The following is a 24,130-nucleotide window of genomic DNA, read 5'->3' as shown; positions in this document are numbered from 1 at the left end:
TGTGTATTTGCATTGAAGATCGTGTGTTTATTTTACCAAATATTTAATATTGTAGAAATGTACCAGAAACCGCTGCAGACTGAAAATACATACCATATACAACCCAGACCTGAAAATGGACTGCAAAGAATAGGCCGTGATCATGCATATGCTGGGTAGGTGAAGTATCCCTCCCTGCAATTTTTTCTTACACAGGATGTTCTGCCAAAAGAAAAAAATGGAAGCACTTGATTTTGGCTCTTTGTTTCTGAAATAAGAATCTGATGTGAGGAGTCTAGTGTTTGTCCTTGAATGATCTCTATTGGTGTGCTTATTAGAGATATGCTTTGTATGGAAGAAACTTCGAACTGATGCGAGGAGTGGAATGAACTAGTCTATTCCTTAGTGCAGTGACTGGTGATCAAAGGGAATCTACGGAAGCTGAAATTTTAATGGTCTAGGAGACTAGTGGAAACTACGATTCAACAATCCGTCGTGCTCTAGGTGGTTAGGATACTGGGCTCTCACCTGAGAGACGGGGTTAAAGTCCCCGCAATAGAATTTCTATTTGGTTTTGTTTTTGTTTCTCTTTTTGCGAGTTTTCTTGCTTCATTTCTCCACCGTAGCAGCTGATCTCTTGCTGTCCTAGGTTCTCGAACATTCCATAATGGTTCCCAACCCTTCCTGTGGCTTAAGCCTTGTCATATTTTATCATTTTTCCCTACAGTTCCATTTGTTTCATGGTTAGGATACCCGAGAGACTGGGTATCAAGTCCCGGCGATGGAATTTCTATTTGGTTTGTTTTTGTTTCCCTTTTTGTGGGGTTTTTTCTTGCATCATTTCTCCACCGCAGCAGCTGATCTCTTGCTGTCTGAGATTCTCAAACGTTCGATAATGGTTCCAAACCCTTCCCGTGGCTTAAGCCTTGTCACATTTCATTATTTTTCCCTACAGTTCCACTTGTTTCGTGTCCAGAAATTATAAGTGTTCACTTGTTTCGTGTCCAGAAATTATAAGTGTTCACGGCTCTACTACTCCCTCCGATCCAAATAAGTGCCGGCGGAAGTAATATTTTTGGTCGCTCTAAAATTTCATCCAAGAGCCCATCAACATTTTTCGGTCTCTGAGCCGGTTATGTTTTGTCCCGTCCATGAGACCTCGAGTACAATATACAATAGCTACTTCCGCAGTCCAAATCAAGATGTACAGTAGACCTTTCCCTCCACCAAAATTATGTCTGCGAGATTGGGGGGAGAACCGTTGAATTTCAGTTTACTACCGAAGTATAAATGCTGCACACAAGAATCACTTGCCGCACCTAGCCACTGAGGTTATCATGCAGGAGGCAGTGGAAGTGGTGCATGGCCATCTCCACAGACGGCGCGTATCTGCCCACGCTGTAGGCCGCCGACTCCAGGCCGCGCTGGACTCCCTCACACAGCGCAATGTCTTCCATCTACAGCAGTGCAAGAACGCATCAAAATGTGTTGATGATCAGGTTAACGCGTCCTTGCTTACTGCGGCCAAAGGTACATCAGTTCTGTGGTAAGATACCTGTACTTGCTCGCTGTCTTTCAAGCTTCTGTCGACAAAATTATGGTTGTCCTGCACATTCATTATGGGATGAGTCAGCTGAAGAAATCTACAGCAAGAAGGCAAAGAAAATCAGCACTTCAATGATCGTACTTTTCATAAGAGTAGTGAATGTAAATAGTTAGTGCTTGTTTCCGAGAGGAAGTTGATTCATAGGTGTAACATCCCGACTTTTAGCTAAAACTAATTAGGATTGTTTGTGCATCATGAGCATCATGATAATTTTTCTAAGAAAATTGCATCAATGAATTGTTTTGGAAAACCCTAATGTTGGTTTGAGTATTTCTCTCTCTGAGTTCAAATACTCAAATGTTTACCAAATAAAACTAGTGGAGCCTCTATTCTATTCTATGATGTTCCATGGCTATTTTTGAAAGTTTAGAAAGTTTGAATCTTCAAAGAAAATTCAAATAGCAAAAGGAGTTGAATACAAATCTGAAAACAGAATTTAAAAGAGAAGGAGAAAACCCTCTCTATTTGTGCTGCAGCCCAACTCTCTACCTCTCTTTCCTCTCTCACGCAGCCCAGCTAGTGCAGCCCAACAAGCAGCCCAGGAGTGGCCCATCAAGGCCCGACCCAATCTCTTCCAGTCATCTTCTACCTCACGATGAGGAAGCAGCTCGGTGGCAGAGCGTCGGCCGACGCTGCGCGCTGCGATTCGCGCCGCCGCCCCTGCTGCCTATAAGGGCCTCGACGCCGCCGCTAGGAAGCCCTAGCTGCCCACAACTCTCTCCCCGTTCTCGCTCGCAGTCTTGTGCGTGGACATGAAACCCTAGCGCCCCGGCCATCGCCGCACGCCGCTGTTCCGAGCCGGCCCGAGACCCTCCGCGTAGCCCACGAGCTCCGCCTCAACTCCTCGAGCCATCCAGAATCTGAGCTAGGGACTCCCTCGTTCAGGTAAAGCTAGCAGTGTTGAGACCATGTTTAGAACCTTTCTTTCCTGTTGCTAGTTCGTCCAGCAGCAAACTTGATTCTTGCCTGTGTAGGTAGGCCTAGGTGCACACAGAAACTTCAGTTTGTATGCACACACATGTTACAATGAGTAAATCCTGGACAGAGGTGGAACAAGGTCCAGACTTATACGTGCGTTCATCCAACCAATTTCTTCCATCTTGCAAATAAGTATCAGGTTCAGTTTTGCCATGACAGTTAGTCCATGCTCGGTAGAAACTAAAGTTTAGCTACATATCAATCTCTAAAAGGGTAGTAATACATGCTCTGAATTTTAGTTCTGCTATAGCACAAAGTTCAGCAAACAGAGAATAAGGGAGATTCGACTATGTCAGTTCAGTAGCGTGTTCAGCAAAATAATCCTTCTAAATGTCTGGAGCTAATTCTATTTGAGTGGTGTCCATGTTTAATCCTGTACATACAGTCTCTGTACTGGAGATCACTGAATGCATCCATTGATGGGTCGTTCATCTCTAGTGAAATTCTGTTCCGATTGAGCAAATACATGCGAAACTGAACCATACTGTTTCCCAAATTTCACCAGAAGCCATCAGTCCAGAGTACTGGTTGTACGTCTGGGTACTGGATTTTACCATGAACTCTCCTATTCCCGCTGGCAGAGAGCTAATCTGAATACGTGTGAATACCTTCGGTACTGCGTGTCTGTCTCTACCGAAACTCCCATCTTTTCATGTCATGCAAATACATTCCAAAGTGATCAATTCGAATTTCAACAATCAGCAGCTGTTAGTGCTCAGAGAAACAGCTATAGCTGAGTGTCGATTTTCAGTTCAGATTTTTAGGAGTAGAGCTGCAGCCCAGGAGCCACAACTTAGCTGGTAATTTTTGAAACCAGTTGCTGTGTACGTGTATACGAGTGTACTAGCAAAACATAATATCTGAACCAAGTGCGGTCTAAAGAGTTAGTTCAGACCTTTTTAGAGAAGTTGAAAGACTAATTTCGTATTCTGTTTTTTCCGTTTTCAGAAATAATCGGAACTTGTAAAATCCATAACTATTTCATATAAATTCAGAAAAATGAAAATAAGATATCAAAATTTTCAGAAAAATGAGATTTACATTTTGGTAGCAAAATCATGCATTGTTAAACAACTTGAACTCTGCTTATATTAGAAGAACTAAAAGAACCCCTATGGAGTGTTCGAATCGCTAACCCTAGTTCGTTCCAGCTTCATTTAAAATGTTCTTCAGTACTAGGGTTCATCTCAATATGTTTAACATGTCATACCATCATTCTTGTATGTGCATTGCATCGATGCCATGTGATGATTGTTGTTCTACCTTTCCGGTGTTTGCTTCTTCGCGATCGATAGAGCAAGTAACTGAGACGATGAAGATTGGCAACGATGAAAGTCAATACTTGTCCACCGACGAACGGTTCAAGCATGGGATCTCCGAAGATCCATATTGGTTTATCAGGGACAAAGGCAAGCCCTAGCTTGGTTCATATTATGGTTTCGAAATGCTTTTACTTCTGGTTCCTACATATCGCATGCGTTTCCAATATGTTTTATCGGCAGGAATAGTTATCCTATGTGTGTTGCATTTACCATCCTTGTAGCCTAAATACTCGATCCACTCGCTCCCGAGCAAGACTAGGTTTGAGCTCGTGTGCATCGCTAGAGCCGTTGTATCGAATATGCTTAGCCATGCTTAGTTAACGAATCTCGATCCATCCGATTGATGAATCAGAGCTGCGATTGAATCTAGTATGGCGAGGATGACGTGGTAAGATCGGTGATGATAATAAACATGTTTAAAGGCTTGGATGGGCCGCCACATGGGGATGTGGTGATTTGACTCGTTCTCGCCGATACTAGGACTCGAGTTCTCGCCTTCGGAACCAAGGCCGAGCGTACAACCACACGGGGCCCATGGGAACCCCTTGGCCCGAACTTGTCTAGCTTACCCATGAGTCAATTAGTTTGCGAGTTCCATTTGGCATTACGCATGGCGAAGGCGTGGAAAAGGTTTTCAAAGGTGCATCATACGGGGACGTGGCTAGGGTGAAGGATGTCGGAGGCATTGAACCGGATCCCCTGCGCACAATGGCCAGGGGCCGCCTCGGAGAATGGCTACCTACGATGACGGAGTTCCCCGGTTAGATTGACTCATGGAATAGGCGAAGCAAGGGAAAGGTTTTGGTCGACCACCCTCTCGCACGCACACCAAGGAAGTGTGTAACGTACGGCGCTAAGAGTCGGTCGGCGCGTGTGGGTAAAGTTGTACACCCCTGCGAGGTAAATCTTTTCGAAAAGCCGTGTCCACGGTTACGGACGATTTGGTGATGGATTACGTGATCATAGACAACTTGAACCTAATCGTAAAACTTGGAATCAATGTGTGATAAGGATCCCTCCTCGGGGTATCGAGGGGGTGCTCCTAGTTGTTAGGTTCGAGTCGATGATGAAGATTCGGTGGATTCAATATGATGATCGGTAGAGCTAGTGATATCGCTCTCTTATCCCTTTTGAAAATGATGCGAATAGACGAGCTTACGCTCCCTCTTGTTTACAAAGGAAAACCGGCTTTTCGCAAAATAAGCTCCACATAAAGCCTCGCATACCGGCTTTGCTAAAAGGTTGTACTAAGTCTTGCTTGAGTCCCTGTACTCAGCTTTGCATGCTTTGTTTCGAGACGAAGTCGCTCCAACAAATGAAGGTTTCTAGGTCGACATCGACGAGTAGCTTGGGATTCCCGGGTGGCGAGCCTGGAATCTATGGGTCGGGACGTCGCCGTTATGCTCTCCGGCCTCTTAGGCCTTTTGCTATCTTGCTATTTAGAATAGCATAACTTCGCTTCCGTTGATTGATGAATTATCGGGTCGGTGACCTCTCGCTTGGAATACTTTGGTTTTTCGCTCGGCTATGAGCTTGTATTACTCTTTGAGTCGTAGAGTCACTGTTGTGTTACCGATTCTCACCCTGTAGGCCCTAGAGATCTAGGTTAGGCTTATGCCAGATGCAGTCTGGGTTTGTCTAGCCTACGACCCCCGGGGTCTCCCACAGGTTTTGGTATCAGAGCAGGACTGCCTGTAGGAAACCCTTTCTATTGGTCGATGTTGAGTCTAGTGTTGTGAAAACTATTTGAAAGCTAAAAGTATTTGCAAAATTCTAATTAGGATTCTTTTTACTCCTTATCTGGTATCGCTCTAATTCAGAGTCACCTTACCTTGTGTTGATTTGAAAAAGGTTTTACTATCTCTTCTGGTCTTTCAAAACCTAGGTGCCTCAAGAGCAGGTCGTTCCTTAACCAGTTGACCTAGTGTTGAGTTCTCTAAATTCTTGTGTGTTCTTTGTTATCTCTTTGTTTCATTTCAACAGTGAGATCTCCTTCCATCATGATCTCTCTATTGTGTGGGTTCCACATAATTCTGTTCTAGGCTTCGAGGTTTCCTTTCACCTCGGATGTCTCCCTTCCTTTTTCTGGATACTTCTGAAGCTAGGTATGGCTTCTTGAAAGTTACACCGTGATTACTACCTTGTAGTGTCCTATGTGTCACTCAGATAGTAGTTACTCCTTTCTCCGTATTTTAACCCTTGAACTTCAACCGAAGGTCCCGGATTGTGCTGGGTTCTCTTAGTGTGAATCTCAGTACATGATGCTGACCTTTAACCCAAAATCCATTTCATTGAACCCTGTTGTTCATGGTCAAACCATACATCAGGATGGCTAACTTCAAATCCACCTAGCCCTCAAGTCTTTAGTTGTAGTCGTGATTGAATTGCGGCAACAAAACTTCTTTCCTACCATTAGCTATGGCAGAGGTTCTTTCATGGAACCAAATGGATCACGACAAAAGTGCTCTTTGTGAGTCTCAAACCTATGTTTGTGACTCTACCACACATCCCTTTTCCGCATGAGTTTTGGAAGAGTGTTATCTTGTGCAGCTACATCTCAGGATTTCCGATCCTGTTCATGTTCCTCCTCTTAGTTACTTTCCGACCTTTGTCTGCTAGTTAGCAGCCAAGATTGTGCATAGGAATCTTCCCGTGCATGTTACTCTTGTGGTCCGTCAAGACATTTCACTTCAAGATGTAAGGAGAAACAAACTGCAGTACCTCGTCCATTTCTAGGACCCGGTCAAAGTGTTGTAATCCGCAGACTGTGAGGTTTATGTAGCTTCTAGTTTGTTCCACCTTAGAGTATCACACTCTTTTAAATCTATAGGTCGTGCTAAGTGTCATGGCCTTATCGATGAAGTGATGCTCTTATATATCTTTACTCGCCCTTTCTCCGAGCTGTTCGTGCTTGGGAATGTTGGGGTGTTTGTATTGATGTGGCCATCCGAGATTCTTAGCAATTCTCATTGCTTTGAAAGCCAATGACATTTGTGTCATACTTAGCATGATTGTTAAACAATCACTAAGCAAAGTTTGACTGTGCTTCCAAGTCCGTTGATCATGTGCACCTTCTTTGGTCAAAGAGTAGTTTCGTGCCGAAGCTCTCAAGACCACATCAGTTGTTTTGTAAAGCAAGCTTCCCTCTCGAACTCTATGACATATCGGTGGTTACTGATATTCTGGATGTCTTTCTAGAAGTATCACCAGGTTTCCACATGACCGTGTTGTCAGGTTCGTGGGTACTTTGGTTCTCTGAATCACTACTTCTCCAAGAAACCGTACTGGATATCCTAGACTAGTTGGTTGAGCTTAAACAACAACTTGGAGAGTTGAAAGACAAGAGCTCTATCCGACTTGATTCTTCTTAAAGGGATGTCTAGTTTTGTTCGTGTTGAAGTCAGGAAGTATCTCCTTCATGGATATGTTATTCCCCAAATCTTTGATTTGAGCTTGGGCTATCGTCAAATCAAATTCAGTTCCGAGGACTATCTTGATTATGTTTATACTCATGGTGTTTCACTTGAGTACATCTTCATGTCCTTTAGTCTGACCAATACCTTTGCCTTGTTCATGCAACATATGAGCCATCTCATTGGAGTATCTTGATAAGCTTGTTGTTGAGCCCATCGATGACCTTCTTATTTTCACCATGTATAAAGAGGTTCATATTGAACAGTTGGCACTAATGTTGGAAACTTTTAAGAACCATCCTTGTGTTATCATGAAGTATGTGTTCTGGATGTTGGAAGTGACCTTCTCTGGTTCACGCGCATTTGAAAGATGTTGTCGTGGATCCGAGTAGAGTTCCCTTTTCTTTCCTCGGTAATCATCGCAAGTCAGTCATGCATGTGCGGAATATTATTGAGATGGAAGGTTTTTACCTCCCTTCCTTGAAACGTTCATCTACGCACACTAAGCCACTGACTAGTTTGTTAAAGAATGAGAAGAAGCTAAATATCTTCAATATCTTCTGTGATGTCCCCACCCGGACTAAATGGTGTTACATTGCAAGCTCATGTGCACACAATTGCTTTTCGGCAATCGCAACCACATGGATTACACAATCTAGCTCAATCTTTTGCAACTCGACATTGTAGTCCATATCTTGAGAATCTAGCAGCTTTACCTTGGTGGTAGTTGTTGCAAATTTCTATTTGGACTTGCTATGTCTGAAATATCTTTACATCTAACCTAAGCTGAATCTCAAACACCAACGATGGTTAGCGTTTCTCAAGGATTCTTGAAAAAGGTCTCTTTGTAAATCCGACAAGATTGATGTCGTGGTTAACACAATTAGTCGGAAGGCCTAATGCCATAATCTCCTGAAACAACAAGAATAACCACTCTCCATAAGGATCTTGTGCGACTTATTCTAGGAGTTGCCCTTATGATGTCTTTTCAATCCGAAAGTCTGACCCTTCACTTGATGACCTATTGAAGGCTATTCAGAAGCCTGATATTGTCGTCTAGAAAATCAAGGAGAACATTAAAAGCAGAGTTGCTAAATGTTTCTCGGTCAATCCCTCGAAACCATTTCTCCCGTGACAACAACTCCACCAGGAGAAAATTCACTCCCCGATGATCCAAATTACGTTGTTCGACAATGTCTTTCCCCTTTGGATTTTACTTGAAGCTCTCTTTAATTCACACGTTGTGTGAATTCGTCAGCCATATGTGACCCAAGTACTTTTGAGCAAGCTTTAACCGGATGACAATCCTCTTGTCATATCCAAAGTTTAAATCCTGGGAGAAGTATCTCTTCTTAGGGTGCCAAATACCCGTTGTCAATTCATTTAAGTAATATTAAGTTATATCATGAACTTTGGCACTTCAGTAGCCAGTGTTCTTTCCCTTCCTATTGTTTGTACCTGAAGTTCTAATCAATTCACACGTTGTGTGAATTCGTCAGTCATCTAAGCCCCAACCTTTTTAGTAGACAACAATCGTTTCATGTATCCTACAAAAGAGTGACTATGATTTTGAAATCCAAAGTTACTCTCGTTGGATAATCATTTGTACTTCCACGAGTCACCATCCCTAAGAGTGCCTCTTTATGGTATCAAAGGCGGTTTAACTCCTCGCTACCTTGTCCTTCGTATTCTTGTGAAGCGTGGAGCAATTGTCTACCAAAATTTGAAACTTCTATTGTCTCCTCCGTTACCTTGATGTGTTTCATGTTTCTCAACTCAAGAGTTGTTTCTAAGCACTCCTTCCATGAGTTGACCATGAGATACTCGATCTTTGTGAAGATCCACCGTCCAGTGTCATTCCCTCCTTCTTTTAGGGTGAAGAAAGCAAAATGAAGAGCTTTTAATGGTGTTGAGGATCAACTTTCTCTGTTCCTACCTTGGAATCTCGGGACGAGATTCTTTTAAGGGGGATAGATCTGTAACATCCCGACTTTTAGCTAAAACTAATTAGGATTGTTTGTGCATCATGAGCATCATGATAATTTTTCTAAGAAAATTGCATCAATGAATTGTTTTGGAAAACCCTAATGTTGGTTTGAGTATTTCTCTCTCTGAGTTCAAATACTCAAATGTTTACCAAATAAAACTAGTGGAGCCTCTATTCTATTCTATGATGTTCCATGGCTATTTTTGAAAGTTTAGAAAGTTTGAATCTTCAAAGAAAATTCAAATAGCAAAAGGAGTTGAATACAAATCTGAAAACAGAATTTAAAAGAGAAGGGAGAAAACCCTCTCTATTTGTGCTGCAGCCCAACTCTCTACCTCTCTTTCCTCTCTCACGCAGCCCAGCTAGTGCAGCCCAACAAGCAGCCCAGGAGTGGCCCATCAAGGCCCGACCCAATCTCTTCCAGTCATCTTCTACCTCACGATGAGGAAGCAGCTCGGTGGCAGAGCGTCGGCCGACGCTGCGCGCTGCGATTCGCGCCGCCGCCCCTGCTGCCTATAAGGGCCTCGACGCCGCCGCTAGGAAGCCCTAGCTGCCCACAACTCTCTCCCCGTTCTCGCTCGCAGTCTTGTGCGTGGACATGAAACCCTAGCGCCCCGGCCATCGCCGCACGCCGCTGTTCCGAGCCGGCCCGAGACCCTCCGCGTAGCCCACGAGCTCCGCCTCAACTCCTCGAGCCATCCAGAATCTGAGCTAGGGACTCCCTCGTTCAGGTAAAGCTAGCAGTGTTGAGACCATGTTTAGAACCTTTCTTTCCTGTTGCTAGTTCGTCCAGCAGCAAACTTGATTCTTGCCTGTGTAGGTAGGCCTAGGTGCACACAGAAACTTCAGTTTGTATGCACACACATGTTACAATGAGTAAATCCTGGACAGAGGTGGAACAAGGTCCAGACTTATACGTGCGTTCATCCAACCAATTTCTTCCATCTTGCAAATAAGTATCAGGTTCAGTTTTGCCATGACAGTTAGTCCATGCTCGGTAGAAACTAAAGTTTAGCTACATATCAATCTCTAAAAGGGTAGTAATACATGCTCTGAATTTTAGTTCTGCTATAGCACAAAGTTCAGCAAACAGAGAATAAGGGAGATTCGACTATGTCAGTTCAGTAGCGTGTTCAGCAAAATAATCCTTCTAAATGTCTGGAGCTAATTCTATTTGAGTGGTGTCCATGTTTAATCCTGTACATACAGTCTCTGTACTGGAGATCACTGAATGCATCCATTGATGGGTCGTTCATCTCTAGTGAAATTCTGTTCCGATTGAGCAAATACATGCGAAACTGAACCATACTGTTTCCCAAATTTCACCAGAAGCCATCAGTCCAGAGTACTGGTTGTACGTCTGGGTACTGGATTTTACCATGAACTCTCCTATTCCCGCTGGCAGAGAGCTAATCTGAATACGTGTGAATACCTTCGGTACTGCGTGTCTGTCTCTACCGAAACTCCCATCTTTTCATGTCATGCAAATACATTCCAAAGTGATCAATTCGAATTTCAACAATCAGCAGCTGTTAGTGCTCAGAGAAACAGCTATAGCTGAGTGTCGATTTTCAGTTCAGATTTTTAGGAGTAGAGCTGCAGCCCAGGAGCCACAACTTAGCTGGTAATTTTTTGAAACCAGTTGCTGTGTACGTGTATACAGTGTACTAGCAAAACATAATATCTGAACCAAGTGCGGTCTAAAGAGTTAGTTCAGACCTTTTTAGAGAAGTTGAAAGACTAATTTCGTATTCTGTTTTTTCCGTTTTCAGAAATAATCGGAACTTGTAAAATCCATAACTATTTCATATAAATTCAGAAAAATGAAAATAAGATATCAAAATTTTCAGAAAAATGAGATTTACATTTTGGTAGCAAAATCATGCATTGTTAAACAACTTGAACTCTGCTTATATTAGAAGAACTAAAAGAACCCCTATGGAGTGTTCGGAACTGCTAACCCTAGTTCGTTCCAGCTTCATTTAAAATGTTCTTCAGTACTAGGGTTCATCTCAATATGTTTAACATGTCATACCATCATTCTTGTATGTGCATTGCATCGATGCCATGTGATGATTGTTGTTCTACCTTTCCGGTGTTTGCTTCTTCGCGATCGATAGAGCAAGTAATCGAGACGATGAAGATTGGCAACGATGAAAGTCAATACTTGTCCACCGAACGAACGAGTTCAAGCATGGGATCTCCGAAGATCCATATTGGTTTATCGAGGACAAAGGCAAGCCCTAGCTTGGTTCATATTATGGTTTCGAAATGCTTTTACTTCTGGTTCCTACATATCGCATGCGTTTCCAATATGTTTTATCGGCAGGAATAGTTATCCTATGTGTGTTGCATTTACCATCCTTGTAGCCTAAATACTCTGATCCACTGCTCCCAGCAAGACTAGGTTTGAGCTCGTGTGCATCGCTAGAGCCGTTGTATCGAATATGCTTAGCCATGCTTAGTTAACGAATTCTGATCCATCCGATTGATGAATCAGAGCTGCGATTGAATCTAGTATGGCAGGATGACGTGGTAAGATCAGTGATGATAATAAACATGTTTAAAGGCTTGGATGGGCCGCCACATGGGGATGTGGTGATTTGACTCGTTCTCGCCGATACTAGGACCCGAGTTCTCGCCTTCGGAACCAAGGCCGAGCGTACAACCACACGGGGCCCATGGGAACCCCTTGGCCCGAACTTGTCTAGCTTACCCATGAGTCAATTAGTTTGCGAGTTCCATTTGGCATTCTCGCATGGCGAAGGCGTGGAAAAGGTTTTCAAAGGTGCATCATACGAGGGACGTGGCTAGGGTGAAGGATGCCGGAGGCATTGAACTGGATCCCTGCGCACAATGACCGGGGCCGCCTCGGAGAATGGCTACCTACGATGACGGAGTTCCCGAGTTAGATTGACTCATGGAATAGGCGAAGCAAGGGAAAGGTTTTGGTCGACCACCCTCTGCTCAAGCACACCAAGGAAGTGTGTAACGTACGGCGCTAAGAGTCGGTCGGCGCGTGTGGGTAAAGTTGTACACCCCTGCGAGGTAAATCTTTTCGAAAAGCCGTGTCCACGGTTACGGACGATTTGGTGATGGATTCTGTGATCATAGACAACTTGAACCTAATCGTAAAACTTGGAATCAATGTGTGATAAGGATCCCTCCTCAGGGTATCGAGGGGGTGCTCCTAGTTGTTAGGTTCGAGTGATGATGAAGATTCGGTGGATTCAATATGATGATCGAGTAGAGCTAGTGATATCGCTCTCTTATCCCTTTTGAAAATGATCTCGAATAGACGAGCTTCGCTCCCTCTTGTTTACAAAGGAAAAGCGGCTTTCCGCAAAATAAGCTCCACATAAAGCCTCGCATACCAGCTTTGCTAAAAGGTTGTACTAAGTCTTGTCGAGTCCCCGTACTCAGCTTTGCATGCTTTGTTTCGGACGAAGTCGCTCCAACAAATGAAGGTTTCTAGGTCGACATCGACGAGTAGCTTGGGATTCCCGGGTGGCAGCACGGAATCTATGGGCTGGGACGTCGCCGTTATGCTCCTGGCCTCTTAGGCCTTTTGCTATCTTGCTATTTAGAATAGCATAACTTCGCTTCCGTTGATTGATGAATTATCAGGTCAGTGACCTCTGCTTGGAATACTTTGGTTTTTCGCTCAGCTATGAGCTTGTATTACTCTTTGAGTCGTAGAGTCACTGTTGTGTTACCGATTCTCACCCTGTAGGCCCTAGAGATCTAGGTTAGGCTTATGCCAGATGCAGTCTGGGTTTGTCTAGCCTACGACCCCCGGGGTCTCCCACAATAGGCTAGCATGATGACGCATTCAGAGATATTTACTTGGCTTTTAGATCTTAAACCATACCAACACCATCTGTTCGTCTCAAGCAAAGCACAGAGAAGCACAGTTCCTCTAGCTTTTGGTGATTCTCAGCATTGGTTTTCACTTGAACAGAAAAGACCCATCAGCACGGTAACTTCCCGCCGATGCGGAACATGACTATTGCTAATGTAGTCTTTCTCCTTCTGCTCCTGAGATGTGCTCCTCTTCCTTTGCACGGTAAAATCCGAGGAAATGTTTCCATTCTGAATTAGACATAACCAAAAAATTCTTGGCTGAAAGTGATACACATTTACTTTCTACTAGTACTCCCTCAGATTCATATTACTTGCCACTAATATGGATGTATCTAGAACTAAATCACAAGTCCACATCAGCAACCTGTTATGGTATGTCACTATGGTCTGTTCAAGGATATAAAACAGTTCAAACTAAATCAGTCTTATCAAGTGCAAGCAAGAAAAAACCACAATGTGAAACAATGAGGTGCTCATGTTTGCAATCAAACTACTGCCACAATAATGTCTCAATCAAGAACATATTATGTCACTGAGATATAAGAACATACATGCTGTACGTAAGTGTGTACTGAAAGGAGAATATATACCAGAAGAGACTCGTCCAGAAAATAATCAAAAACCACTTTACACCTTGTTGCATCCAATGGGACAGCTAGATTAGTGTCCATCCATGGGCCATACCTGAAAATTAATTGGTTACTCAAATCTGTATACATATAACTTAGGCAAGTTAAAACAACAGGTTCTGACGGATGTCCACTGCACCTGTTGATCATAAAGTTTGGATAAACAAAGGCATAGGTAGCTTTTGTCCCTAAGCGATCGATGTCTTCTTGTTCTGCTGGAGCACTTTCACATCTCTGAATGCTAACCCTTTCATATGTCTGGAGATATACATGCAAATTAATAGTCATCCTCAAAGAGTAAAAGAACAAAAGTTCTGAAGAAATAAATCAGTATTGTAATCTTCTACTCCCTCTGTCCCATAAAGGACAAATCTAAGACATCCTTTATGGGACGGATGGAGTATTAAGTAAATCAGGACTGTACTGGGATTGGTTCCGGTAGGAAGATTCATAAAAGTAATAAGCATACATCAAAGTTGATAGTTTCAACACAAAAAAAGAGAGAGAATATCCAAACTGCTTATGAAAAACATTACTAGTAGACACCAAGTCACCTACACCAAAACAAAATAATACCAAGAGAACTTCAGAAGGAAAGGATTTACAAACTATACAGATGTTTCATAGGACTGAAGCTGAAGACCAGAGGCAAGGGCCCAGTGTGCATATGGAACATGATATCCACCGTCTAGATAGTTATCACAAAAAACCTACATGAAAAAAAAACACCATGGGCATAAAGATAATAGTCCAGAGATTTTTACTGCCTCAGTAACATATCATCAAAATTTCAGCCATGAAAATGTATTAATATGGACCTTCCAGTTACATTCGATAGTATATTCTCGCCTGCAAATATGGGGCAGTGAGGTGGTGTCGATGCCACTTCTACTCAACAGATCTGAAGCACTTCCCAGCCATTCATCTCCAACAACATCATTAACAGTATTTTGAGAGGAATCATCAAATCTCACCAGCACAAAAGGCCCCCATGTAGCCACCTTAATTGGTATAAGACCAAAATCCTATTCCCACCGAGAAACGTAAGTTGCAATTCTGTGGGATTGAGAAGCATACATGATTAAAAGGAGTTGGGGTATACATTCTTGTTGAAGTTTTTGATTCCTGAGATTCTCGTAGCTTTCAGGAGGATACCATCCAACCCATATGTCCAGCCCTACAAAATTGTACAATTGGTTAAACTAATGTGTAAAGATGGTGAAGTTCGATCAGTTTTGCTCAACCTATAAAGCAGGGGCTTTACCAAACTTATTCCCCTGAATAATTGAACTACACTAATTTTCTTATGTCAACTGCCGATAAGCGAAGTATACAGACTATCCTAGAAAGTTGAAGAAAAAGTATGACATACAAGCACAGCACCGCAGGTATGTAGCATATCTAGAAGGAGTTTCTTAAGGAACTCACATGATATGGGCATTGGAAGCATGTCTTCTGACCGCTTCCACATGCAAGGAGAGAGGCATGATGGCGACACACATTGTGAAAAGCGTGAAGTTCCCCATTTGCATCACGGCATATGACGAATTCTACATTTCCAAGTCTGTTGGTTCACCTCGTTAGATGATTGAAATTAGCTACCTCCTACATAAATTACCTTATTTAACAATAATTTGGAGGATCGATGAAGGAAAGTTGCAAAATTAGTATGCAGATCCTTGTTCTAGAAATTCTGTAAGAAATTTACATTTATAAAATATTTACGCATAAGCTACTGTAGTAAGTGGAATTGATTCAGATTGCAGAAGAATGAAAACAATATGAAATCACCTTCCTGTGAAGAAGTCATTTGGGTTCTTGACTTGCCCTATGTGACCTGGAAAAAACGCATGCAAGCTGGCACCATGTAAGGTCTCAGTAAGAAAGGATAGAGGTTAAGTAATGGAAGACATACAACTTATGTTTTTCTAAACATGTAGGGCAGCCATGTAAATGAAATTATGTATCTGCAACTTTGTCCCTACTTATTTTCTCCCTTGTTTGCATTTATTCATCACCACCCACACAACATAATTACAGAACATTATGACCTATCAAAGGGTACATGATTGAGAGGTTACCTGGTTAATTTATTATCACAACTTTCTACATTTAATTGGATCCTTAACCTATGCGCAAAGACACACTATACATCCTACATTAACCAGTGTGGGAATTTACAATAAGCAATTATGTTGAAGAAAAGGCTGAAAAGTTACACAAGCATAAATGAGCAAGGAGACAAATAAACGTGCAAAGACCAGCACTAAACTTTGCTGGTCAATAACCAGTACACGCTGAAATGAGCACTAAACCTTGTCGGGCAGTAACCAGTAAACACTGAGATGACCAATGTTAAAAACGACTCAACCATATACTGCGATCTCAGCAATTATCAGTAAGCCCAGGTGGACGATCACTCCACCAGGAGTCCAGGAACTTCTGTTGCTTGACAAATATGCTGCGATTTTGACAGGAAACGCTGTAATCTGATACTACTGGGATATTGGGCCTGATCCTAATCAGTAAACCGCGGGACCAGAATACCTGATCATCCAAAGTCCAAAGACCTGAACTATCCATTTCACGCGAGTGAGCACCGAGCAGTCGGTTGCACGGTGTTCGGAAAAGTCACCTGGTTACTTATGCCTCATGAGTCAAATCTACCAATAGCCAGTTCTACGATCGATCGATTAGCAAGGGTTTTACCACCACCCGTAAAAAACTGCAAGGAGTGGGTCGGACGAGTGCAGAATCGAGGTTCATTACCAACAGCCTGCCACCCGCGGAGGAAGACGCGGTCGAGCTCGAGCTGGAGGAATTCCGGGTCCGTGTACCACCCGCTGGGCGGCGTCACCGCGTAGGCCAGCGGGATCGCCGGGTCGAACGCCGCCACGAGCCGCCGCGCGGACTCTCCCGTCGCCGTCGCCGGTCCCGTGCCGGCAACGACGCGAGACAGCGTAGCGCGCCGGGCCTTGGGGCGAGCGGCTCTCGCGGCGGCGGAGGAAGACGGGGCTAGGGAGTGCGCGATCGCCATGGCCGGCCGCTGGGAATTGGACTACGTGAGCAGGTGAGAGCGTCGTCTTCAGTTTTGTTGTTACTCGGTTGGTGCTCAGTCGTCGTTCGTAGTGCGTAGTGCGGACTGGGGAATAAACAGGTTGGGCCGAGAAAAGGCTTGGTTGCTTCTGGACCGCAAATGAGCAAACAGACAGGTTAGGCCTTGTTAGGGCATGTCCAATGCACTGCTCTAGAGGTGTTGCTTTACACCTTTAGTGCGGCAAATCCTATTCTCCGCTTATAGCGGGACGGATCCGGTGCTCCGCACAGGGAAAGTTCTTTTTGGGCCGGCCCATTAAGCGAAGGCAGTGCGTTTCCTCCGGTTTTTGTTCTGTTTAGGTGGGTTTCTCTGGTTTTCCTTCGGTTTTCGCTGGTTTTCCCATTTTTCTCAGTTTTTAAACTCTTTTTCAAATTTGAATTTTACAATAGTTTTTAAATCCGAACATTTTTCAATTTTCGAACATTTTCGAATTTTGAACATTTTGTTTGTTTAGAACAATTTTTAGATTTGAACATTTTTTGAATTCGAATATTTTCAGTTTCAAAATTTTTAATTTTCGAATTTTGAACATTTTTAAAATTTGAACATTTTTTGTTTAGAACAATTTTTAGATTTGAACATTTTTTGAATTCGAATATTTTCAGTTTCAAATTTTGAATAATTTCAAAATAAAAAAACAACAAGAAAACAGACATAGTTACAGATAGCGATTGGAAGAACGAGGGCACGTTGTGTGACCTTGACGTAAATGGGCCCAGCCCAAGTTGTCTTTGTTATCACCAGAATTTGACCAAGTCAGAGGTGGGCCGCGATCAAGATGGTTTGAAGAAATATATATATATATATATATATATAGAAGGAATACGTGGATCGGCCTTTTATACCAAGTTGGGCTTAATTGCCCGTGTATCTGTAACATATTAGATCGCATCTTAGTTTAGAGATAGAATCTTACTCGTGCACGGTTTAGTGCACGCCCACATTAGAAAGTCCATCTGGACTATAAATATGTACCTAGGGTTTATGGAATAAACAACAACTCACGTTCAACCCAAAACAAACCAATCTCGGCGCATCGCCAACTCCTTCGTCTCGAGGGTTTCTATCGGGTAGCGACATGCTGCCTAGATCGCATCTTGCGATCTAGGCGGCCTAAGCCCCACGTTGTTCATGCGTTGCTCGTGCTGAAGCGCTTTTGATGGCGAGCAACGTAGTTATCATAGATGTGTTAGGGTTAGCATTGTTCTTCGTTTAAGCATGCTTACGTAGTGCAACCCTTGCATATCTAGCCGCCCTCACACCTATCTCGGGTGTGGGCGGCACCCCGCTTGATCATTATTTAGTAGATGCGATCCGTTACGATTGCTCCTTGTTCTACAAGGATTAGTTTAATATCCGCAATAGTTAGGCCTTACAAAGGGGGAGGATCCAGGTGGCACGTAGGGTGGCGTTCGCAAGTCCTAAACGGGATGTTCCGAGGATCAACTTCATGTTGGTTTTTAGGCCTTGTTTAGGATCGGCTTACGAGCACCGTGCGTGGCCGCGAGGCCCAACCTGGAGTAGGACGATCCGATTATGCGGTGAAAACCCTAAATTGTCGTAGATCTCATTAGCTTTATCTTGATCAAGCAGGACCACCAAGTATTCGTGCACCCCGTACGAATCATGGGTGGATCGGCTCTTTGAGCCGATTCACAGGATAACCTGAGAGCCGATCGAGGCTCGTATTTAATGTTTACATGTATGCCCTACGAGAGAAACTAAGCGAGGCATCCCCATCACCTTCCCGACCGGGTATAGGTCGGGTGGCACGCCCTTGCACTTCGCATCGCCGCGTGTGACCGAGAAGAGCATTGCGGGCCGTCGCTCGGAGGGGTCTCGGCCGGCCGCAGCTCTAGGCTCTTCCCGGCTCTACGGTGTTGACAAGGCCGCTGCCCGCCGGTGGGTTTTGGCGATCAACACATTCCGGCACGCCGGTGGGACAAACGTCTACATCAACCACATCGCCATCTACATCCGAGATGGCGGACGGCACGCCGATCACCTACGAGGAGCCGCTCGACGAGCTCAAGAAGCAATACAACGAGATCAAGGCCACCCTCGAAGCCGACCTCATCGGCTCCTTTCAGAGAACCCGTTCCCATGGCATCAGATGGAAGGGATTCTCACCTCAAGGTCCACTCGATGGGATAGATCTCTCTGCCCCGTCGGAGGAACGCACCAGGGGCCTGCGGCAGAGATCAACTACTTGGTGGCTCACTCGCTACATCGCCACTGCGAAAACTTGGTCAACGTGTTGGAGCGTGTCGCTCCGCGCGTGATCCAGGAGATCATGAGCCACCGGTACTCGCCGTCGGGACCAGCTCTCGGGACTCATCAAGGAGAGTTGCCATTCCGATCCGTCCACCGCTGCCATATGCGTTGGCGGCACCTCGCCGAAGTGCCGACTACACCGGCATTCGTCGTCTACAAGATTGGTGGTGACCCTAGTAACTACCGGTTCTTGATCGAGGCGCCTAAGGAGATCCCTCAAGGATACGCGTGCACGTATGTGCCGATTGTGGTAATCGGGCACTCACAAACCGAGGCCACAACATCGGGGACTCCGGCGAAGACAGGAGGAACGTCGACAACGCAGCTTGAGAAGCGGACGTGGCTAACTAAGTACGCCACACCGACGAAACTCCCGAGCCCGGCTCCCGCGATTGGCTCGGAGGCTGGAAAAGCAAACATGGTCGGCTAAGTACGCCACCCCGGCGAATCTTCGGAGTGCAACTCCCACGGCCGACACGATGATCGGACATCGGTACCATGCCGAGAGACCGGTTCGGCATGGTGCCGAAAAGAAGGGCAGATCGGCTATTCCAAGCCGTACCCCGACGATTACGAGATGATCCCGTCGCCACCTAAATATCGGCTCCCCGACTTCTCCAAATTCGGTGGATCGGATGGCTCCAGCTCCATCGAGCACGTCGGCCGATATTTGGCTCAACTAGGACCGGCTTCGGTGTCGGACCAGCTACGCGTGAGGCTCTTTTCACGGTCCCTCACGGGATCGGCGTTTGGATGGTACACCTCTTTGCCGACAAACTCCATCCAGTCTTGGAAGCAATTGGAAGAACGAGTTCCATATGCAATACCATTCGAAGCTTCCGAGTCTAGCATTGCCGATCTAGCACAACTACGTCGAAGCGCGGGAAACGGTGACGAGTACATCCAGCGCTTCGAGAATCTTAGGAACCGATGTTGTTCGGTTCGTATAACCGAAAAGGAAGCGATCGAGTTGGCGGTAGCGGGCCTTGCAACACAGCTCAAGGACATGGCCTCCCAAGCGGATTATCCCTCGCCGGCGCACATGGTTCGAAACTATCGGCATATGAACAGCGCCACCCGGACTCGTGCCAAGACAAGTTCAAGCGTGCGGTAGTCATGGTCGATACGAGAGGAAGATGAAGTGCTGCGGGAGACCAAGAAGTAGCAGTGGGCTGAGTGGACTCGGGGAGGAACCCCGTGTCCCGCAAATGGGTAAAGCCACCGGGGCCGCCCGTGGGATTTGATTTTGACGTGACCAAGACCGAACAAATCTTCGACCTCCTGCTCAAGGAGAAACGAGTTGACGATTCTCGAAGGTCTCAAGTTCCCCACGGCGAAAGAGCTAAACGGAAAGCCGTACCGCAAATTCCACAACTCGCTCTCCCATGCCACAAACGACTGCCAGGGTGTGGCGTCGAGCACATCCAAGCGGCGATAGAGAAGGGGCGTCTAATTTTCAACCGATACGCCATGAAGGTCGACACCCAACCCTTCCCCGCCGTTAACATGGTGGAAGCCACCTACCCCGAGGGTTGCCGGCCCAGGTCCCTCGTTCGGCATCAACATGGTAGGACTCGGGTACCACTACGGCAAAGATGGAGATGAGGGCGGCTGCTCTCATAGCAAGAATACGGAGGAGGCCGCTCCACGCGATCGGCTCCGTCATGATGGCAAGCGCTACGTCACGAGAGGGAGAGGTGAAGAACATAAGATATCAACGGCCTCTCTCTGATCACCTCCTCAACAAATATGTGAGTCAGTATGACCAACGCCGACGGTCCAATTGTGATGATAGAGGAGATCGTCTGGTTAGAGAAGCCAGAAGGCATCGTCGGCAGGATCGCGATGAGGAGGAGCACGAGCGCTGTGCCACGGAAACATCAAGGGAGCAAGATGACAACGCCAGACACTGGGACTGCCCCTTCTTGGACACCGCTGGGATTCAGGAATGAGCCGATTGCCCACAATCGGCAATTGCCCGAATGCAACAAGAAGAAGAAGGAGGCGAGCCAACGTGTCCGTGTTCGAGCGCCTAGGGCCTCTCCCGCCACAAAGCAAACGCGCTCGAGTCACCTCGTTGGGCAGATCTTGAGGATTCGAAGACGAGGGAGAAGTAGAAGAAGACAGGTACCACCGGCCAAGGTGGTGCCACGACGGACTCGGCCGTTCCCAAAAGCGCAGGGTTCGGCCGATTGCGCGGCCCGGAGGAAGCCGAAAGGTTGTACTCGCATACGCTAAGGAAGGCACGACCTGATCCGGTCGCAAAGGTTCGACGAACCCCGGATGAAGAGGGTCGTCCACGGAAAATGGAGTGGCGCCCCAAACAAAGGAAAGCCGATGATGAAACATCGGCTGGCACAAACATGGTACTCGTCTTGCCGACAGAGCTTAGTGCTCCACGACTCTACGGTGCACTCAAGGTGGAGACAGCAAGCGCATCAAGTCAGAGGTTGGGTTGGTTTTATCCAGCCTAACCGAATAGCAAGATCAAACCAATAAGCAAATCGGGCAAGGCTGATCCTTGTGATCGGCCCCAAAAATTATGAAGGGACATTACAGGACCTTCAGTCAGCGCTCAAATGGATATGGAGGCCGATTCCGACAATCGGCCAAAATTACCTTCACCACATGTTCTGCTTGCGTTCAGCACCGATCTACTGAGCAGTGGCCACGTCGGCAGACGAGAGTCGACATGGATTTTTGCGAAGCCGACGTGCAAGTGCGGTGCCACCGGCTAACCATACAAGCCTATATCCGCAGGTCATCCGGCGAGTATCGGCTCGGGGCATATAATCGGATGAACATGTGCGGATAAACATGTGAATATGCGTGCGAGAGAAACATTGGGGGCCGATTAAGAAAAATCGGCCAAATAAAAAAAAACATTTTTGGAACGACCGTGCATGACGGATACAGACTTAAGGATATGAAAGCCGATGCATGGCCATCGACTCAAGAGGAGTAACTCGTTACGATCGGAGGGTCAATGGAGCACAAAGGGAGATTTTTTATGAAGGAACTCCTCAATGGAGTAGTTTGGAAGCTCGGATCCTCTCTTCAAGAACAATGTCGGGAGCGACTCGGGCGTGCGAATCGGGTCAAGGATGAGTCGCATCGGATCCACCAAAGGAGAGGAGCCGATCCGGCCGGCAAGAACCGAAGAAACTCGGGGGCAGCTCACCTTGAAGGTTCTTTGCTTGGGGCCACGTCATGAGTTAAGGCTAATATCGTCACATGTGTCTGGTTCGCCTTCGCTAAGGCTCGGGGGGGGGTAGCTCGCCCTAAAGGTCATTGCTCTAGGGAGCCGATTTGGTTGGAATCGGCTAGTCCTCGCTACACAACCGGTTTGGGGAGCGGTGTTACGTTACTGAAGTCATCGGCTTGAGCATCCAAGGCGGTTCCGTGGCTCTTTTAAAGTCGCTTGCTCAAAGATCAAGTCGCCGGCTTGCCGGGATCGGCCTGTGTCATCGTCATCGGTAGAAGCCGGCTAGCTTGGAGGGATGGCTAAATTGGCCCGTCTTGTAGATTATCATGAAAGCGAGGCGTTGCCATCGGTCATTAAGCATGGATTAGGCCAACGGTCGACAAACTCGGCGTGAAAGAAATCGGCGAAATCAAGCTAGGGGAATTCTTCTGGAATATGAGGATTTTTTACAATGGGAAGCCGATTGCTTAAGGAGGGAAGAACAAAAGAAGGGTCTATTGACCAATCTACTACTGCTAGGCCTATACTATTAGATCCTAATCTACGGGCCATCATCGCCCTCATCGTCGTCCCTCGAACTCTCATCGGCACCGCCGCCGATGGGCTCCTCGTCGCTACTCCCGTAGCCCTCCACGGGGGCTTCATCCCCGTCTTCGTCGTCGCTGTTGTCGTCGTCCCACCACATGCGGAGGCGCTTCGCTGGCGGGTAGCCCTCGAGGGAGTCGTCGTCGTCGTCGTCTTCTTCTCCCTCTTCTTCGTAGGGTGGGGCAGCCGTCCCCGGGAGAAGCGGTCGTCCTCGCTTTTGGGCTCCGGCTCCCCATCGGCAAGGAACCGGAGATCTTCGTCCCCGCTGGTCAAGGACTTGTCGTCCTCGGACCAAATGGAGGAGGCATGGCTCTCCTCGTCCCGATCTTCCGGGGCACGAATTTCGGCGGCGTCTCGCGGGAGGAGTCGGACCCGTAGGAAAACTCGGAGGAAGAGGAAGAAGACATGGCGGCACCGAGGGTTTTTGGTGCCGATGCGAGAAGGACGAAGGGGACGCAAAGCTGTTTAGAACGGTTAAATAAATGGGATATGGGAGAGATTCAATGCCACGGCAGCTTCCGAGGAGGTGTTGCCCAACGAGGAAAATTTTACGGCCACGTGGAGAAGTGGAAGGGGCAAGGCATCATGATGGGGATTCTCGGCGGCTACGCTCGCCATGACATGACCCGACGAAAGAAAGCGTAATGATTTTGGAAATGTCATTTCCAAAACCAGGGGGGCATTTGTTATCACCAGAATTTGACCAAGTCAGAGGTGGGCCGCGATCAAGATGGTTTGAAGAAATATATATATATATATATATATATATATAGAAGGAATACGTGGATCGGCCTTTTATACCAAGTTGGGCTTAATTGCCCGTGTATCTTTAACATATTAGATCGCATCTTAGTCTAGAGATAGAATCTTACTCGTGCACGGTTTAGTGCACGCCCACATTAGAAAGTCCATCTGGACTATAAATATGTACCTAGGGTTTATGGAATAAACAACAACTCACGTTCAACCCAAAACAAACCAATCTCGGCGCATCGCCAACTCCTTCGTCTCGAGGGTTTCTATCGGAGTAGCGACATGCTCTGCCTAGATCGCATCTTGCGATCTAGGCAGCACAAGCCCCACGTTGTTCATGCGTTGCTCGTACCGAAGCGCTTTTGATGGCGAGCAACGTAGTTATCATAGATGTGTTAGGGTTAGCATTGTTCTTCGTTTAAGCATGCTTACGTAGTG

General features: G+C 45.9%; 1 protein-coding gene across 1 annotated transcript; it reads right to left on the bottom strand.

Moving 5' to 3' along the window:
* Positions 1-1,034: 1,034 nt before the first annotated feature.
* On the bottom strand, positions 1,035-16,815 carry LOC124702967 (choline monooxygenase, chloroplastic-like). Its single transcript, XM_047235155.1, has 10 exons — positions 16,548-16,815; positions 15,570-15,615; positions 15,207-15,342; positions 14,881-14,955; positions 14,597-14,803; positions 14,393-14,488; positions 13,918-14,036; positions 13,740-13,833; positions 1,535-1,585; positions 1,035-1,436 (listed from the first exon to the last, which is right to left on the bottom strand). The coding sequence occupies exons 1-10, from the start codon at positions 16,813-16,815 to the stop codon at positions 1,299-1,301; spliced, it is 1,230 nt and encodes a 409-aa protein (XP_047091111.1). The 3' UTR covers positions 1,035-1,298.
* Between the last annotated feature and the right edge of the window lie 7,315 nt (positions 16,816-24,130).

The sequence above is a fragment of the Lolium rigidum genome, chromosome 1, assembly GCF_022539505.1.
Source record: "Lolium rigidum isolate FL_2022 chromosome 1, APGP_CSIRO_Lrig_0.1, whole genome shotgun sequence".
Lineage (NCBI taxonomy): Eukaryota > Viridiplantae > Streptophyta > Magnoliopsida > Poales > Poaceae > Lolium > Lolium rigidum.
Note: the sequence above shows the minus strand (reverse complement) of the source record. Positions and strands in the feature narration are given on the sequence as shown.